The sequence below is a fragment of the Schistocerca gregaria genome, chromosome 7 (genome assembly GCF_023897955.1).
Source record: "Schistocerca gregaria isolate iqSchGreg1 chromosome 7, iqSchGreg1.2, whole genome shotgun sequence".
Lineage (NCBI taxonomy): Eukaryota > Metazoa > Arthropoda > Insecta > Orthoptera > Acrididae > Schistocerca > Schistocerca gregaria.
Window position 1 is genome coordinate 332,648,957 of NC_064926.1, and position 19,115 is coordinate 332,668,071.

At 42.3% G+C, this 19,115-nt stretch overlaps 1 protein-coding gene across 2 annotated transcripts in view; it reads right to left on the minus strand.

The window, feature by feature from the left end:
• Positions 1 to 19,115, minus strand: part of LOC126282201 (cholinesterase 1-like) — an 80,155-nt gene that overhangs the window by 18,874 nt on the left and 42,166 nt on the right. For both annotated transcript variants that reach the window (XM_049981734.1, XM_049981735.1), the window contains 2 exons: positions 18,801 to 18,966; positions 6,290 to 6,471 (listed from right to left, as the gene is read on the minus strand). In XM_049981734.1, the coding sequence (XP_049837691.1) occupies positions 6,290 to 6,471; positions 18,801 to 18,966 (348 nt within the window). The remainder of the gene's footprint in view (positions 1 to 6,289; positions 6,472 to 18,800; positions 18,967 to 19,115) is intronic.

The following is a 19,115-nucleotide window of genomic DNA, read 5'->3' on the forward strand; positions in this document are numbered from 1 at the left end:
ACCGGGATTTGTAGTACGCTGTTGGTAACACTCCCTCCTTTCATTGTAGAAAAATGTGCGACTATACTCGGCAGACTCCATTTGTCTTCTACTTGCAGATTCTTTGATGAGGATCTCAAGAGACCATATTGCTGGTTTCTGCATTGAAGTCCAGTACCTGCAGCACTCTGCGATGTGGTGTTGTCGGAAGACTGTCAGCTTCTTCATCAGAAGATGGTAGACGGTGAGCAGCGTGAAATTCATCCGGTGAGGACCACCATCCTGAGTATATCTTTGGCAAGTCAATAGACTGTACTGGAGCATCTAGATTCACTTCATGGAATCTAGATCCATTTCAGTATCGTAATAATGGAATCGAGTGCTGTTGCTGCGATGCCAACAGTCTCAGTGATCGACTCATGACAAGAGCTGGAGAGCTGCAGTGTTTGAAGGGAGCTAGCTTGAGGCTATGACGAAAAGCTTGGCTCGTAATGACCGAATGTGTCCTCCTTATTCTGGCACATTCACTTAACAGGCTGTTAAAAGGGATACAGTTTCTTGCAACATGCATTAAGGGCTAACGAACATGCTTGTCTCTCTTCCTTTGGTTTTCCGTCCTCTTTTCTGCTGAATGCTTATTCCGTACTCGGCAGACAGTGTCGTCGAGCTGAACCTCATGCTTCATAATGACTCGCTTCTCGCTTCCACCTCTGTCTCTGACATGACTTGAGTTTGCCTGTGGCTACGTGAATCAGTTTTAATGTTATTTATCTAATTTGTACCTCTTGCTCTTCTGTGCTGTAACAAAAGAAATGTTAAGTCCGTGGCACAAGTTCGTGACTGGGTTATTGCCCTGAGTGCGGGTAGAGTGCAGCTTTTCTTTGCTGTGGCACTAGAGGGGTAGAATAGCGACCCTATCGCCCCGCTCGCCTTTTATCCCTAGGAAAAATCCCTGGTACTCATTTGACTGCAGGCTGAGATGGCTCTGGGTTATCTCAGAAGGACTGGATTGAGTTTGGGGTTGAACCTGGGACCTTCAGGGCAGGAGCCCAGTCCTCTACCCAATAGACAAGAATGGACATGAAAGAATTAACTTATGACTTAAAAATACTGTGACATAAAAACATAACACCAGTATACTTATAAAAAGCAAGCCAAGCAAGCCATGATCTGCTGCTGGTAACATTCATTACCATTTAGACACACCCTGAGCACTGGAATATTCCTGTGCTCCCACCCCCGCCCGTTGGCATGATGTCCTCAAGGTTGCATGATGTTGCTGCCTCACTCTATGGCAGCGGTCGTCATGAGATCATTCGCTGTGAGAAGAGGGTTACTGTGACCACGTACTGCAAATATCAACTTGTCAGACATATGTTCAGTCAGGTTCATGATAGTAGATACCACAACCTCCTAGAGGAAGGTGTTATCAACCTAGGAATGGAGTTCGCTCGTCCTTTATCGTCTTGAAAGAAACCCATCGCCGAAATGTTGACTGTAGGGCTGGACAACAGATTCTAGTATCCCGTACCGATACTGCACAGCCGTCAGCACCATAGGCTCCCACAACCGTAGTCAGTTTACGTAACAGTTTTCTGGGTGTGGTGACTCAGTAGACCCAGAGGAAGACCAACGTAACTGAGGCCGAAACATCAGATTTATTCAGTGAGAGTTACTTTACAATATGACGGGACACCATACCCAAATTACCCTTGATAGAGGTGAGATGAGTGCAACGTTTGTACATGATATCAGCTCAAAATCTGCCTAACTCACCTCCCTGTCGAACTCGTGGGATGGCATTCCTAAGACGTACACTGGTTCGTGGCCTCCTCTACACTGTTCTATAGCGGTCATAAGGTATCGGACAAATCCTGCACATGTCGGTGAAGAGAATTCAACGCCACTGACTCAGATACTGTTCCAAGAGTTCCCTTGGCCATCTCCTATGCACACTGTTGTGCTGGAGGGTTTGCAAATATCGTTAGTAGTGGACGCCTAGAAACAAAGTAGATCGTGTGGAGGATAGCACCTACTGTCTGTGTCTACGCAGTTCTCCCACTTGCCTCCAGAAATGGCAATTGGTATGTCTACCTAATTCTCGTCGAGGTAGAGCTCATAATTTGTATGTTGGTGGACATGAGCTGGCGACCACTACTAGGCAGATCTTGGTGTTCTGTCTTACGGTAGAGGGTGACAGCTCGGATGATGGCGATGTGGTGTATGTCAGTTTGGCTGGCAACGGCTGGTGCCGACAATCCTTGCCGTAAAGCGACAATAAGGGTACGGTATAAACTTGGAATACTCTTAACTCTTCTAGACATGTTAACACACAGAGCAGTGTACAAAAGCCTCATTGTCACTTTCACGATTGGAGGCACAACGAGCTCTACGGAACTCACAGAGAATGTAGGGTTATTTGTAACTCCTTTACCCAGGGGGCTGTGCAGATCGATCTCCTGTGGACGAAAGATTGTTGAGAAAGAGGTTAACTATTTTAAAAAAGCGAACACAATGTGCAGCTCGTGAGGATGGTGCAAAACCTTTTCTTTGAGCAGTTAACGTGGTACGTGGAGAGCTTCACCGAACCAGTCTTTGAACTGAAGGTGACAACAATAACAACACGAAGGATTATAGTCTGTGTGACTGAACGAGGACATTTGATTTTAATATTATTTTTGTTCCATAGCTATTGTAAGAGATGATTCAACAACAAAGCAGCGGTTGTTTTGGGTTCCTATCGAAAGGCATTTGTCCTGTGTGCTTGCTATTATTGTGTTTTGGAAGTCAGTCAGGGTACTTCAATCAGTCATCATCATTTCGTCATTACTGACTGAAAACTTTTTATTTTTCTACATTTGCTCCTATGTAGTATCGTTTACATCGACCGTCCCGTTTGTAGGGGCTTGTTTCGTCTTGCTAAGGGCATTTCCAAACACAACTGATTGTTCCAAGTACAGGAAAGAACATGGAATGTATGGTCAACAGTCTTCTGGTCTGGAGACCAGACAGCTGATTAGCCTCTCTCAGAGTGGATTCAAGAGGAGTCGATCCACTGTGACAACCTTATCCTGCTAGAGGCGGCTATCTGGGAGTCTTTTCTACGCAGACAGCATTTTACAGGGGCTGTATTCTAGCACAGCTTCACCAATGGGGCTTTGGTGGTCAACTACCCGTATTCATTCGGTCCTTCTGGCCAAAACGCTTTTTTATGTACAGAGTTGGTGACGTCGTCAAACACTTTTCAGCAAGTGAATGGTGTTCGTAGGGAAGTGTCGTGAGTATTATCCTCTTTGCCACAGCCATAAACTATACAGTGTGAAGATTAATAAAACCGATGAAGTGCAAGGACGGATTCCTGAGTGGAAATGGAGGAAAAAAGATCGTATGAACATGGGCCCGGAAATGGACAGTGTTCGTGAAAGGACAAAAAATTGTCACAGAACACAGAACAGTGGTGCATCACATCTGCGACACATTTGCGACGTTGCAGCTGACAGGGATAGTAGCGGTTGTCATGCAGGGCACACATAATTGTACTTTGGCTTACGCCATGTTGACACGCTACTTGCCTGGAGTTTGTATTGAGGTTTTGTCTCAATATTCTGTAGAACCCGGTCCCCCAAATGTGGTGTACGTACAGTCCGTCGCCTCCGGCACCTTCGCCTGACTTAAAGGCCTCATGATCACACAGACGACCAAAAAGGGGTTGAAATGTGTTATATGGTTGACGTCTGTGAGGGCACTTGTTTTGGTATAGCCGTGCTGCCTCTCGATAGTTTCTATCTGCTTGGGTGTACATAGTCATCATGTCTGCTTGTTCCCGATATGAATACCGGACCATTCTGCGGTTTACTGAACGCTGCGTCAATCACACAGCGAGCAGCACACAAGGAACACGTAGCACGTGGTCAGAGGAACTGTCATTCATCAGCACATGGTGCTACCGCGGTAACGAAGTATTTTCAACATGTTCATAGGACCTTCTTTTCTCCATTTCCAGTCGCAAATCTGCCCCTACAGTTCGTCGGTTTTATTAATGTTCACCCTATAGAACGCTTGCGGTAAGGAGTCCTGTGCAGTGTTCCTTATTTGTGAACGATTTTGCAGGTATAATATTGTGCCATGCCCGCGATGTAATAACATACTATTTTCTTTTTCTATCGAAATATTAGGGTTTAAAGATATAATTTAACCACTGAGTCAATGAACTGCGCTGCAAGTCAGCGAATATGTACGGCCAGAATAATGAGAGCGGCGTATCATGATCATCTGAATTTTGTTCTATATAAGAATGCGCGCTCGTCTTTTCTTTCTCTTCTTTAATCGCGCGCCTTTCCGACAGCATCTTAAGCTATCAGACTCCTATGTTCTTCCATTTTGTTCGAATGAACTAAACTTGTATTCCTGCTGGGAATTTATTTAATCATTCTATAATTATCGCCAATTGCTAGTACTAATAAGACCTTATTATGAATGCTTTATTCTTTCGCTCCAGAGTTGAGCTAAGATTATTGTAATTTCCAAGTATTTCGCCGAGATACGGCACAATTCTTTGTAATGTTTAAAACTGAGAATTATTCACATGTTAGATTTCCGTACAAATTATTTACTTCGTTAAATAATAATTGTTTAATTTAATATTTCTGCTTTCATTTCGTAATAGCAATCCCAGTATTTCCAATTTATAAATGTTATAGCTATTTCTTTAATACTTTTTTTACTGCGGTGTCAACGTGATACTCACGAGATTAAATCAAATTATTCTGAATTTCTCGCGAGGAGCGAAGACAGAAATTTCCCTGAGATTACAAAAAACACAAATTTACCGTTTTTAAACGCGGTGCTTGCCTACTTATGTTTAGTTCAAGCAAAAAAAAAAAAGCTAAAAAGTGTAAAATACATTAAGAAGTGAAGTGATAATATTGTGCGTTCAATAGTATTGTGTGCATGTTCTGATCAAAATAATTTTTATTATAAAGTCAAAAAAAGTGGCGTGTGTGTGAAATATCTAATTCATTTATTTTTAATTAAGGATAAGAAGTGATACCTCTAATTATTCCACGTACTAATAGTTGTGTGTGAATATTTAAGTATTGAAAGCAGCTAGTCTCATGCGTATAATTAAATAATAGTAGAATAGAAAATTTAATTGGGATACATTAAGCTTGAAGAAATTTGCTTAACAGTCATTCAATTACTGAACTATTGCCAATAAATGAATATACTATAAGATTAGGTTACATTCATCAAAATTTAGGCTAGCCGAAGCATGAATTTCCATAATTCCATAATAATATTCACCCATATTTATAAAATATACCATAGTAAAAAAGATTCAGTATACAGGTTTTCGTTCCTCTTCCAACACTGCGACAGCGACCCGTCAATTACAACTTAACTGAATGAGTGGGCTGCAAAGAAAGGTTTTACATTTTCTGCAGATAACTTTTTATATTAATTTTCATCGCTCTCGTTATATTTTTAATTTACTTGACTTACACGTGAAGGACACAGTTGTACAGTTTATGGAGTGGCTGAGACTTCTGGGCCTCATTGTTGATTTAAAACTGTCATGGTAACCACACATAAAGGACCTGGAGGCAAGAATCCAGAAAGCACTGAATATCTCAACGTACCTTAGCCACAGATCTTGAGGAGCGATTGCTCGGGTTTTACAGTGCTTTCGTGCAATCACGGGTAAATTATGGGTGAGCAGCATTGGGGTCAGCGAGGCTTTATCATCTGAAAGCCACAGATGCTATACACCATAAGGGTATCAAGCTGGCTGACCAGCCCCATACCTAGTCTTTGTGCTGAAGCTGGGGAACCGCCACTCATTATCCATTGGCAGCTTGTAAAGGTGCATCAGACTGCTCCCTATTCACCAGCACACCGTATTATTAATCGTCCATCTATGGAACACCTTTTCTCATATCATCGCCGAGCGACAAGGACGTTTGGGATCCACATGAGGCATGAGCTGGAGTCACTGTAGAGACCCAACCTGGCTACTCCAGACACCCAGAGTAATTTTAGATTTATTGCGGCCAGGCTGCGCTCTTACATATGTTGTTAATACAATATTTTACGACATTTTAAATCAGCGCCATAACTTATGGTTATATTCAAGGATGGGTCTAGACAGGGGAGAGGATTCGATTAAATGCTCTGTTGTTGTCGCTGATCCTGTTTTCAAGATTCGGTTACCTCAAGAATTCGCTGCGTGCAGAAGACTGATGACAAAAATAATGCAGTTCACAAGAAGCAATTCTTCCAAAGCCACTTCTGTAGTGTTGTTCAGACTTACATCAGTAATAGCTTGGGCATCGTCGATGCTGATATTTTCATGGCCAAAGTAAAAGTCTCGCATCTTGAGTGCCGCCTCCTCGCGTTCTTCGGCCGTCGGCAGGTGCAGGATTGGAGCCACGGCCAGCACGAAGTTGTCGCTGAGCTCCTGCACTGCTGCCGGGTCAGAGAGGTACAGCTTCTCTGTGGGAAAAATATTCATCAATTACTCTAGAAGACTAATTTCTAGCAAACGCGTAAACATAGCGCGAGCAGTGCAAGGGCAGCTGAAATTGGCTGTGTAATCACTGGAGCAGAAGAGAAGTGTGTAGTAACCACGACGATCCAGAATAAGTGATTTAATGTCAGGGAAGCATTCCAAAAAGCCGATGTCGCTGTTCAGTCGTTCATAAAGAAACGATGTATCATGTCGCGACAACTTACAGCATGAAGAATTTAAAGGAAATGACGTATACATATATGTTGTGCCCTCTCTTTCAGGCATATATACAGGGTGGCGCACGAAATGTGTCACCATTTCATTTTTGAATATAAACTTTATTGTCAATACAATCTGAAAGGAACATATACTACAGTGAAGAGCCGTCCATGGAGATTTGTTCTAACTCAGCACTTGCTCAATATGTCCATCATTTCGTTTCCAACTTCCTTCAAACAAACACTGAAGTTAGTGATTATCCTACGGTACGTGTCTTCCGTAATTTCACTGCAAGCTTGAAGAATAAGTCTTCTGAGCTCCATTAAATCACGTGAACGTTTTGGGAAAATTTTTTCCTTTAGGTACCCCCAAAGAAAAAAGTCACATGGATTGAGGTCTGGACTATTGGGCGGGGGGGGGGGGGGGGGGGGGGCTATTTTGTCCGTCATTGAAGCGACCTGGAAACCTGAGTGAAATGATCCGCATGTCGAAATGCTCGAAATGCTCGTGTAAAAACTCCAACACAGTGTTTCCAGTATGTGGCCTTGCTCCATCTTGCATGAAACATTGCGTGTTGAAGGGCAAGGCAGTAGCAAGAAGCTGTGGAATGAAGCTATTGCGAACCATGCTCAAACAACGCTCGCTGTTCACAGTTTCTTCAAAGAAAAAGAGTCCAGTAAGTCCGTGACTGGAAATTGCTGCCCACGCTGTAATCCTCAGAGCATAATGTTGTCGTTCATGAAGCACTTGTGGATTTTCAATGGCCCAAAAGCGTACATTTTGTTTGTTAACCACACCATCTAAATGAAAATGCGCCTCGTCTGAAAACCAAGCGTTGTCGAGGGTTTCTTCCCTATCCTCCGCCCACTGAGCAAACAGTAGTCTCTGCTGCTTGTGTTCTTCAGTGAGCTTCTGTACACAGGTCATCTTGTATGGGTACATATGGAGGTCACTTTTAAGAATGCGTTGAACGGAGCGTCTGGATATTCCCAGTTGCACTGCTGCCTTTCTACACGATTTCCCGGGACTTCTCTGTACAGCAACTCGTACCGCTTTAATTTTCTTCGGCGAACAAACAGTCTTAGGCCGAGGTCGCTTCGCCTTCCAATACTGTTCCTTCCTGTACAAATTTATGGTACAACCTGTGGATGGCCTTCTTGCAAGGGACCGATCGTGTGTTAAACTGTTGCCGAAAACGCCTCTGAGCCACAACAAGGCTTTTCCTTTCATGAAAAAGTTACCCAGTTGCCGATCTTTGCTGTGACGTCAGTCTTCCATTGTCAGCTATTGCTGCTTACTAGTCTCCTAGCAGTAGTATCGTGAACTACACGTCATTTCGTAACTCATTTGTTTTTCCAAGCTCTGCTGGTACTGCTGTGGAGATACCAGCGGGATATCTAATGTGCGTAGTAAATTGTGAAAGAAACAATTGGCAACACATTTCGTGTGCCACCCTGTATAAAGCAATGGAAAATCCAGGGTGCAGTTTAACAGTATCATGAAAAGGATAGTTGCTATCACTGTATAGCGGAGAACCTGAGTCGCAGATAGGCATTACAAACACACGCAAACGCAACTCACACACACATGACCACAGCCTCTAGTAGCTGAATCCGGCTGACTTTAGCTGGCAGAGATTGTAATCATGTGTATGAGAGTTGTGTTTGCGTGCGCGCGCGCGCGCGCGCGCGCGCGCCTGTGTGTGTGTGTGTGTGTGTGTGTGTGTGTCGCCTACTTTCGACAAAGGCCTTGTTGGCCAAAAGCTCATTTCCGACAGTCTTTTTGTTGTTCCTATCTGCGACACAGCATGTCCGCTGTATGGTGAGAAGCAACTATACTTTTCATATATATATAAAGACGAGTAAGTGTTCAAGGGTATGTGACGCTAGGCTATTAGAGTGCAACTGGGTGGGAATTTGGATCGGATGGAAAGCGTGCTCATATGGCTAAGGCGATTAAGGCGACCATTCACGTTAAGTGATTCGAGTCCCGGTTTGGCACAAATTTGCACCTGTTACCACTGATTCATTTCCATGCCCAAACGTGGCAAACGCCTTTGAAAACTTTTGAATAGAAATGAACCCTTACATAAAAGTAACACAGAACACTGCCAAGTGTTTTTCAATGTCAATAAACTCCACCAACAGCCGTATATTTTACGATATTTTATTTTATTAAAAAAGCAATCACTTCCGGCAATTTATTTTGCTATTTTCAGGCCCTGTACGCTTTTATCCAAATAATCAAACTTACCGTATAGCACCATAAAGCACTGGATAACGTGAATTCCAATCGGTATATAAATTATTGCTTCCCTTGTGAGTAGTCAAGCTATGAGCTTTAAGAAAGTGGCAAAATCTTGTACAACAAAACTTGTCAGTCTCTGTTTGTCCATCACGGCCAGGGGACATCGGCTGATCGGCTGGTAAGTACATTTCAATGTCAATAAACTTCATCAACAGCCGTATATTTACGATATTTCATTTTATTCTGAAAGCAACCAGTTTCGGCAATTCATTTTGCCATCTTCAGGCCCATACGTTTTTATCCAAATAATCTAACTTACCGTATAGCACCATAAAACACTGGATAACGTGAATTCCAATCGGTATATAAAATATTGCTTCCCTTGTGAGTAGTCAAGCTATGAGCTTTAAGAAAGTGGCAAAATCTTGTACAACAAAACTTGTCAGACTCTGTTTGTCCATCACGGCCAGGGGACATCGGCTGGTCGGCTGGTAAGTACATTTAATTGTCAATAAACTTCATCAACAGCCGTATATTTACGATATTTCATTTTATTCTGAAAGCAACCAGTTTCGGCAATTCATTTTGCCATCTTCAGGCCCTTACGTTTTTATCCAAATAATCTAACTTACTGTTTTATTATTAAGCATTATATAACGATATGATGGCATACAATATACGATTGAGTGAAAGAATCAAAATACTTTGTCACTGCATAGTGGACCTGGCTTGCAAGACGTCAACATTGGATGCATATTAACTAATTTAAACGTCAAGTATAGACATACTAACGAAGTCACTTCTCTCGAACACTCACTCGTTCATAGCGTGTATCGAGCTTTACACACTGAATATCGAAATGCTACCGTTAGTCACGATGAGTTATTAAAATATTATGAGGTGAAGGATAGAGATGTGGGAACAGACATCGTTGAAACAATGGTAGCACCCCTTGTGGCAACTCTCGCATCCTTCGCCTATTTCTTCACCTCAAAGATTTACTTTTTTAATTCAGCGTGGAAAACCATCATCTGGTTGTCCAGCTATCAAATTAGCTTTCCTTCTCTATCTGTTTCCGTGTCTTATCGATTTCCCCTTGTAAACGTTTCGCATTTGCCTCTCCGTCTTGTTTCAACTTTCTTAAATCGAGTATGCACAGTACCTCATTACTCATCTTTCTACCTCGGGTTTCTGTGACTCCATCTAAACTGACAAGCGAGAGTCCTCCCTCTCATGATCCTGATTTCACATCCGTGTGCTTCTATGACCCAAGTGACGGCGGTCCACAAAAATTTTTTCTCGGACTATCTGACACATCTACATTGTAGTACCGAATCGTCATACTGCCTCAACGTGCCCACTCGTCTCTTCTTCGTCATCTGAGTGACATCCCCTCACATCAACATAACTAGTATAATCTAGAAAAGATAATTCGCTGTCAGAATCTGATTGCCGGAATGATGCTATCTGCCTCATCCAAAATATGTTTGCGAACATCACGCTTTTATACCATTTCGTCTCCATTTTCTAACTTATCTTCCTAGCTAGCGTTACGCGCCTTACTGTGTGTCAACAGTAACACTGCTCTCTAGACTCCCCACGTAAAGAAAAATAATGTACAAGAAAATATATAAAATTACATTGAACTAGCTGGATGTTAGATGTATCTGACTGTACCTAATTGTTACTGACAGGTTACAGCATCCTAACTGTCTATACGAAGTTCTGTGGTAGTCACACAAATAACTAATATGCAACACAGTAACAACAAGGCACAAAGTCTAGAAAAAATAAAGTATGGGATCAGAAAACACAAAAAGATTCTGAAAAAGAAAAATATGATTATTGTGCAGCAGAACACATATATGACTAATTATATCATATGAATTTACAGTATTCAAATTGTATTCAGAACTAGTTGCACTCCCACATAATTGAAGTCTAAATTACTGAACTTGTGGCCAGTCCTCCTACTAACTAAACCTACAACAATATGATGTGCTGACAGTATAAGTTCCGACTACTCCTTGACGTTACTATTTATGAACTATCCTGGTAGGGTCGCCATTATTTATATAAATCCCCATTGTGATAACGCACTGACAGTGTGTGTGTGTGTCATTGGAAATGTCGTGTCTGCAATGGAAATATCACACTTAAAAATGAATTACAAAAAAACAGCCAGCCCAACGACAGTCTATACCTAGAGGAATGTGTTAGAGATCTAGTTGTGATGGTATTCTGTTCTAGCTTAATTAGAAAACCCTGACAACATTAAAGCCACCTGACCATCTTTTACATTTAAACAGGCATTCTACTTATTTTGCATTTCATTCATTACTATAATCATGCTATAAGCTACACCCAGTATAGAATAAAACTTTAGAAGTTACTGTTAAAAGGGAGAAAAAACATAGTTTACGTTAGTTTATGAGAAGAACAACAGTCAGGACAGATTACAGGAAGGCAGATTTAAACTACAGTGATTAGTCCAATCATTATGACCCTGTACACTGCGAGATTGAAAGCTGCCAGGTGGCAGCCCGTGACATGGTAAGGAAAATATACACGATGATTTTGTTAAAAGTTGAGCCCCAGAAAAAGATCATAGAGTCAGTAAGGACCAAAAAAGTCATATGGATATACAGCCAGAAATGCGTTCCAAGAGAGATAGAGATAAAGTATCCTTGACAATGTGTGTTTCAGTAGTTGAAAACACTCATGAGAACACACCACACAAGTGAGAATGTTCTGTCTGTACTAGTGTTTTAGCCCCACACTGAAGAAGGCAATATGCTGTAGCACCATAATGTACTAGGCACATTACCCTACAAACTGCATATCTTCCAGCAATGGAGGTTTGGTCATCTGCAGGAAGTGCAGATATGCCTCGGAATTGAGACGTTGTGGAAAAATGTCGCCAATAATCCCCGCCCACACACTGTGGCTGAACTGGTGTTGACAGTTTGCTGCCACCAAGCCATGGGGATTCTCTGTAGCCTACAGGTAGGTGTTGTGAAGGTGTTGATACCACCCCAAGTGAAGGCAGCCGCCCTCCATCTGTAAATAGGATGGATGACAGGAATCCCAGTATCCTGGAGGTCTGTTCAGTCGTCTGGTGTACCCCATGCTGGAGAGCCATCTGACTGGTGCTGACACTGGGGTCACCGTCAATGATTTTTTATCTCCACCTTCAATTGAGTGTATGTCCTATGGAAGGCATTTCCAGCCATATGCTTATATGACCTTTTTTTGCTCATTATCATTCTGGTAGCGTTTCTTCCAGTCTGTCCCCATTTAGCAAAGTCGCTCTATATTAGCGGGGCAGAGACAAGTGAATCATTATGACGACTACAAGGGCCTTAAATGAGGCAACCCACTGATATATGGTACTTTAACAAAGAGCAGATTGTTATGGCCTGAGGCCAGAGAACGAGCATCTTGGAATTGGTGAAGCTGGTTGGCTGTTCTTGTGTTACTATCATGAGCATTTATGAAAACTGGTTGAAGGGCTTCACACGAGGCGGTCCCTAAGTGTTCCCATTATAGGTCAAAGGCATTGACATGTACGACTGCGTGGGCACGAGATCATCAGGATTGGACTGTGAATCAGTGGAAATGTGTCACCTCATTGGATGAATCACGCCTTTTTAAATTTTTCAAATATCATGTCGATTGTCATCTCCAATTCCAGGCTAATAGATGTTCGAAAGATGCAGCGGCCACAGACACAGACATGGGGGCAGTATTATGCTGTAGGGTACATTCACCTTCGTTTCCATGGGACTTGTGGTAGTAATCGAAGGCAACATGACGGCTATGATCACGTAAACACTATTGCGAACCACTTGCATCCTAACATGTTGATGTCTTCCCTGAAGGCGGTTATCTTCCAGAATGATAACAGCGTTTGTCACAAGGCCAGAATGGTGCCATAAGGCTTTGAGGAGCGTGATAGTAAAGTTATATAGCTTTCTCAGCTGCCAGATTCGACTCATCTCAATCTGACTGAACACAACTGAAGTCCTATTGGGTGCCAATTTCATGCCCTCAAATCACTGGCCAAGAATGTAATGGAATTCTGTGATCTGTGCCTAGACAGTTGCTGTCACATACCTGTGGAGGCCCACCAAGGACTTGTCGAATCCATATCACTCCGAATCGCTGCTGTATTACGTTCCACAGGTGGAGCAACATGCTATTAAGCAGGTACCCACAATGGCTTGACCAATTACTGTATGAGTGCTAGTAGCAGTGAACATAAGAGGAGGGGGGAGAGGTAGAAGAGAAAACAAATAAATCACAATTAATGGAGAAAGGAAAAATAAAAGAGCCATGACTGACTGAGAAATGAAAAGAGATACAAGTATAGCTGCTGCGTTGCCAGACAGATGGGAAAAAAGTGCGATATATGTAATTTTTGGGGCAATGTATGAGGGTGACAGATGGAAGTGCTTCACTCTCTTCTTAAAAACAACAGTGGACTGGATTCTGCACAGAGTGCAAGGCAGCGTGTTCTAGAGGCGGATGACAGGAAAGAGATTGCTACTGTTTCTGTTTTATAGCTGCCCCTACTACTGGGTTTTAGGCAGTCCACAACGCCTTCAAATACAACGCTCAAGGTTCTTGTATTCTCTCACTCACTATGCACGAACTGTTGGTCCTACAGAAAAAATGAACAGGACCTTTTTGTAGGAAATGTAACATAGTTAAATTGTGCACTAGGATACGTTTTTGTTGGAGCCCGCAGTTTCCGAGTTATTAAAGGAAAACCAATTTGATGGTTACTTTTGAGGGTTTTTCTTGAATAACTCGAAAACTACGCCCTCTAGCCAAACGTATCCCAGTGCAAAATTTAACTAAATTAAATTTTCTACTAAAAGAACCCACAACGGAGAGGTATCTGATGAGTGGCCAGACAAACATGTGGTTCCTGAAGAGGGGCAGCAGCCTTTTCAGTAGTTTCAGGGGCAACAGTCTGGATGATTGACTGATCTGGCCTGGTAACAATAACCAAAACAACCTTGCTGTGCTGGTACTGCGAACGGCTGAAAGCAAGGGGAAACTACAACCGTAATTTTTCCCGAGGACATGCAGCTTTACTGTATGATTAAATGATGATGGCGTCCTCTTGGGTAAAATATTCCGGAGGTAAAATAGTCCCCCATTCGGATCTCCGGGCGGGGACTACTCAAGAGGACTTCGTTATCAGGAGAAAGAAAACTCGCGTTCTACAGATCGGAGCGTGGAATGTCATATCCCTTAATCGGGCAGGTAGGTTAGAAAATTTAAAAAGGGAAATGGATAGGTTAAAGTTAGATATAGTGGGAATTAGTGAAGTTCGGTGGCAGAAGGAACAAGACTTCTGGTCAGGTGACCACAGGGTTATAAACACAAAATCAAATAGGGGTAACGCAGGAGTAGGTTTAATAATGAATAGGAAAATTGGAATGCGGGTAAGCTACTACAAACAGCATAGTGAACGCATTATTGTGGCCAAGATAGATACGAAGCCCACACCTACTACAGTAGTACAAGTTTATACGCCAACTAGCTCTGCAGATGAAGAAGAAATTGATGAAATGTATGATGAGATAAAAGAAATTATTCAGGTAGTGAAGGGAGACGAAAATTTAATAGTCATGGGTGACTGGAATTCATCAGTAGGAAAAGGGAGAGAAGGAAACATAGTAGGTGAATGTGGATTGGGGGGAAGAAATGAAAGAGGAAGCCGTCTGGTAGAATTTTGCACAGAGCATAACTTAATCATAGCTAATACTTGGTTCAAGAATTAGAAAAGAAGGTTGTATACATCGAAGAATCCTCGAGATACTAAAAGGTATCATATAGATTACATAATGGTAACACAGAGATTTAGGAATCAAGTTTTAAATTGCAAGACATTTCAAGGGGCAGATGTGGACTCTGACCACAATCTATTGGTTATGAACTGTAGATTAAAACTGAAGAAACTGCAAAATGGTGGGAATTTAAGGAGATGGGACCTGGATAAACTGAAAGAACCAGAGGTTGTACAGAGTTTCAGGGAGAGCATAAGGGAACAATTGACAGGAATGGGGGAAAGAAATACAGTAGAAGAAGAATGGGTAGCTTTGGAGGATGAAGTAGTGAAGACAGCAGAGGATCAAGTAGGTAAAAAGACGAGGGCTATTAGAAATCCTTGGATAACAGAAGAAATATTGAATTTAATTGATGAAAGGAGAAAATATAAAAATGCAGTAAATGAAGCAGGCAAAAAGGAATACAAACGTTTCAAAAATGAGATCGACAGGAAGTGCAAAATGGCTAAGCAGGGATGGCTGGAGGACAAATGTAAGGATGTAGAGGCTTATCTCACTAGGGGTAAGATAGATACTGCCTACAGGAAAATTAAAGAGACCCTTGGAGAAAAGAGGACCACTTGTATGAATATTAAGAGCTCAGATGGAAATCCAGTTCTAAGCAAAGTAGGGGAAGCAGAAAGGTGTAAGGAGTATATAGAGGGTCTATACAAGGGCGATGTACTTTAGGACAATATTATGGAAATGGAAGAGGATGTAGATGAAGATGAAAAGGGAGATACAATACTGCGTGAAGAGTTTGACAGAGCACTGAAAGACCTGAGTCGTAACAAGGCCCCCGGCGTCGACAACATTCCATTGGAACTACTGACGGCCTTGGGAGAGCCAGTCCTGACAAAACTCTACCATCTGGTGAGCAAGATGTATGAGACAGGCGAAATACCCTCAGACTTCAAGAAAAATATAATAATTCCAATCACAAAGAAAGCAGGTGTTGACAGATGTGAAAATTATCGAACTATCAGTTTAATAAGTCAGAGCTGCAAAATACTAACGCGAATTCTTTACAGACGAATGGAAAAACTAGTAGAAGCCGACCTGGGGGAAGATCAGTTTGGATTCCGCAGAAATGTTGGAACACGTGAGGCAATACTGACCCTACGACTTATCTTAGAAGCTAGATTAAGGAAGGGCAAACCTACGTTTCTAGCATTTGTAGACTTGGAGAAAGCTTTTGACAATGTTGACTGGAATACTCTTTTTCAAATTCTATAGGTGGCAGAGGTAAAATACAGGGAGCGAAAGGCTATTTACAATTTGTACAGAAACCAGATGGCAGTTACAAGAGTCGAGGGACATGAAAGGGAAGCAGTGGTTGGGAAGGGAGTGAGACAGGGTTGTAGTCTCTCCCCGATGTTATTCAATCTGTATATTGAGCAAGCAGTGAAGGAAACAAAAGAGAAGTTTGGAGTAGGTATTAAAGTCCATGGAGAAGAAATAAAAACGTTGAGGATCGCCGATGACATCGTAATTCTGTCAGAGACAGCAAAGGACTTGGAAGAGCAGTTGAACGGAATGGATAGTGTCTTGAAAGGAGGATATAAGATGAACATCAACAAAAGCAAAACGAGGATAATGGAATGTAGTCGAATTAAGTCGGGTGATGATGAGGGAATTAGTTTAGGAAGTGAGACACTTAAAGTAGTAAAGGAGTTTTGCTATTTGGGGAGCAAAATAACTGATGATGGTCGAAGTAGAGAGGATATAAAATGTAGACTGGCAATGGCAAGGAAAGCGTTTCTGAAGAAGAGAAATTTGTTAACATCGAGTATAGATTTAAGTGTCAGGAAGTCATTTCTGAAAGTATTTGTATGGAGTGTAGCCATGTATGGAAGTGAAACATGGACGATAAATAGTTTAGACAAGAAGAGAATAGAAGCTTTCGAAATGTGGTGCTACAGAAGAATGCTGAAGATTAGATGGGTAGATCACATAACTAATGAGGAAGTATTGAATCGGATTGGGGAGAAGAGAAGTTTGTGGCACAACTTGACCAGAAGAAGGGATCGGTTGGTAGGACATGTTCTGAGGCATCAAGGGATCACCAATTTAGTACTGGAGGGTAAAAATCGTAGAGGGAGACCAAGAGATGACTACACTAAGCAGATTCAGAAGGATGTAGGTTGCAGTAGGTACTGGGAGATGAAGAAGCTTGCACAGGATAGAGTAACATGGAGAGCTGCATCAAACCAGTCTCAGGACTGAAGACAACAACAGCAACAACAACTAAGAGAACCTGTTCATTTTTTCTGTAGGACTGATATTTTGCTTGTAGCAAGTGAGAGAATATATAAATGTGGACGTGATATTTGAGGGCATTGCAGGTTGGGTAAAACCCAATGGTATGGGCATCTAAATCAAATTTTATAGGAATTAGCTAAGTGGGGCCTTGTGCTTCGATTGTGATGAGATGACAGGTACTTAATATTTGATGCAAGGTGCTGGGATTCATGCACACTGAGGAGCTGGTCAAGCAAACTGAGCGTTTGGGAGTCAGGTAACTTGTCTGTCTGCAATCAATCTAGCAGGAAGTATGTATCAATCACATGATCAAATAGACGAATGCTGCAGCTGTCACGCAAACAAGCATTCATGGTTAATTCTAACTGTCTTGTGTTGTCACTACTCGTGCCTTGGTAGATTACATCACGATAGTGAACATTCTGTAGGACGAGTGACTGGACATTTTTACGTTTAACACGCTGTGGAAATATGTTGCTGAACTTTTTGAGAGCGCAGAGGTAAGCTTGTGTCCTCCTGTAAGAAGCAACAGTATGTGCTGCTCCGTGATGTTAGATGCGCCTTTACTGTCCGTCGGAGAGGTTTTTATATATCGCCTTTCAGGGCAGTGCTCGATTTTTACAGTAGAGCTGTTTGCCCTTTTCCGCGTTGCCTTATACATCCGGCGACACGGATTCTGTAAATCTGTTGCGTACTCTGATACCCTCAGTGCTCTCCAGAGCCCGTGTGCGATGAACACGTACCACCGTTTAGACCAACTGACCCAGGAATGGCTTCACTGGCTCGCTGATGCTGGTGCCAGTACAACATTCTTTTGCTTAACTGGACCTATCGGGATGTCGTGGAATGAAGATGCTGCTGCTGCTGCTGCTAATACCGCTGCCTCTGTCAATGCTGCAGTTTTACTTCCATGACCACTTAGCAATTCCGCCCCCTCGGACGATCTCAACAGTGTTGTATATAGGAACTACCACTCCGGCACGAACATTGGTTGTTTCCCCGTGTAAACAAGCTCAGGGAGATTAATATCCTTCCTACGGCTTGGGCGATTTACCTCTGTCCATCTGGTTGCGAGGAGATCTTTGTATCTGTCTTTTCACCCATCGTCAGTTGTTAAGCGGCGACCCCGCACCTCTTCGTTCTTACTGTAAAGAACCACTGATGGTAGACCACATACTAATCCAATGTCAGTTCTTTAATACCTTTCACTTTAATGTATGTGTTAATTTTAGCTTTCCGCTTGGTGTGTTTCTTTTTAAATAGCGTTCTAGCCTCACTATAATTATTCATTATAGTTTTACCTACCCACTAATGCCCTTTAGGCACATACATGGCAGTAAATTTCATGAATCACGGAGTACTTTCCGTAGAAAATTGTCAATTTTATGTCATGATTTGGGCCCTTATGAGATCAGCTGTTTTGCGCTCTAACGTCCCAACAAACAAACAACAGTTGAGATTATCATCCAAACTTGCGTCTGAGTACTTACTGTTTTCTGATATGATCTCGAATACCGTCAAGAAGAAGTCAGTTTGTCGCCGCACCGTTACAGTGTAAGTTGTTCTGTTAAAATTAGGGTTGAGGAGCTACAATTAATAAACTTTTTGTCATTACAACTTGTTTCAGTACTGACTGTGTCTTTAAGGACTGACAGAATGTTACTAGCAGTAGCAAATAGCAGAATGTCGGTTTAACGGATCGAAAACTACGGTGGTCAGAGTCCATTGGGTAGGTTGAAACTCACGTTGAATCAGCTCGAGTCCGTCGCCGGACGTGAAGCCCGTGATGACGGGGACCTTGTTGAAACGACCTGCCTTCAGGCTTTCGGCCGGCCACTCGGTAACGAAGGCGCCCTCCACGTCCTGTTCAAGCACGGGGAGCCAGGCAAGATGCTGGATGCGGATCTCCTCCTGCAAAGGCGGCAACGGCAGAATTAGTAGGCTGTAAGAATAAAAGACAGATAGCAGATTATACAGGGTGTCCAGTTTTTCTTGATAACCCCAGTAACTATTTTCTTGAGAAGCAAAATTAAACATGTGTGAAGCGAATGTTGTTTACC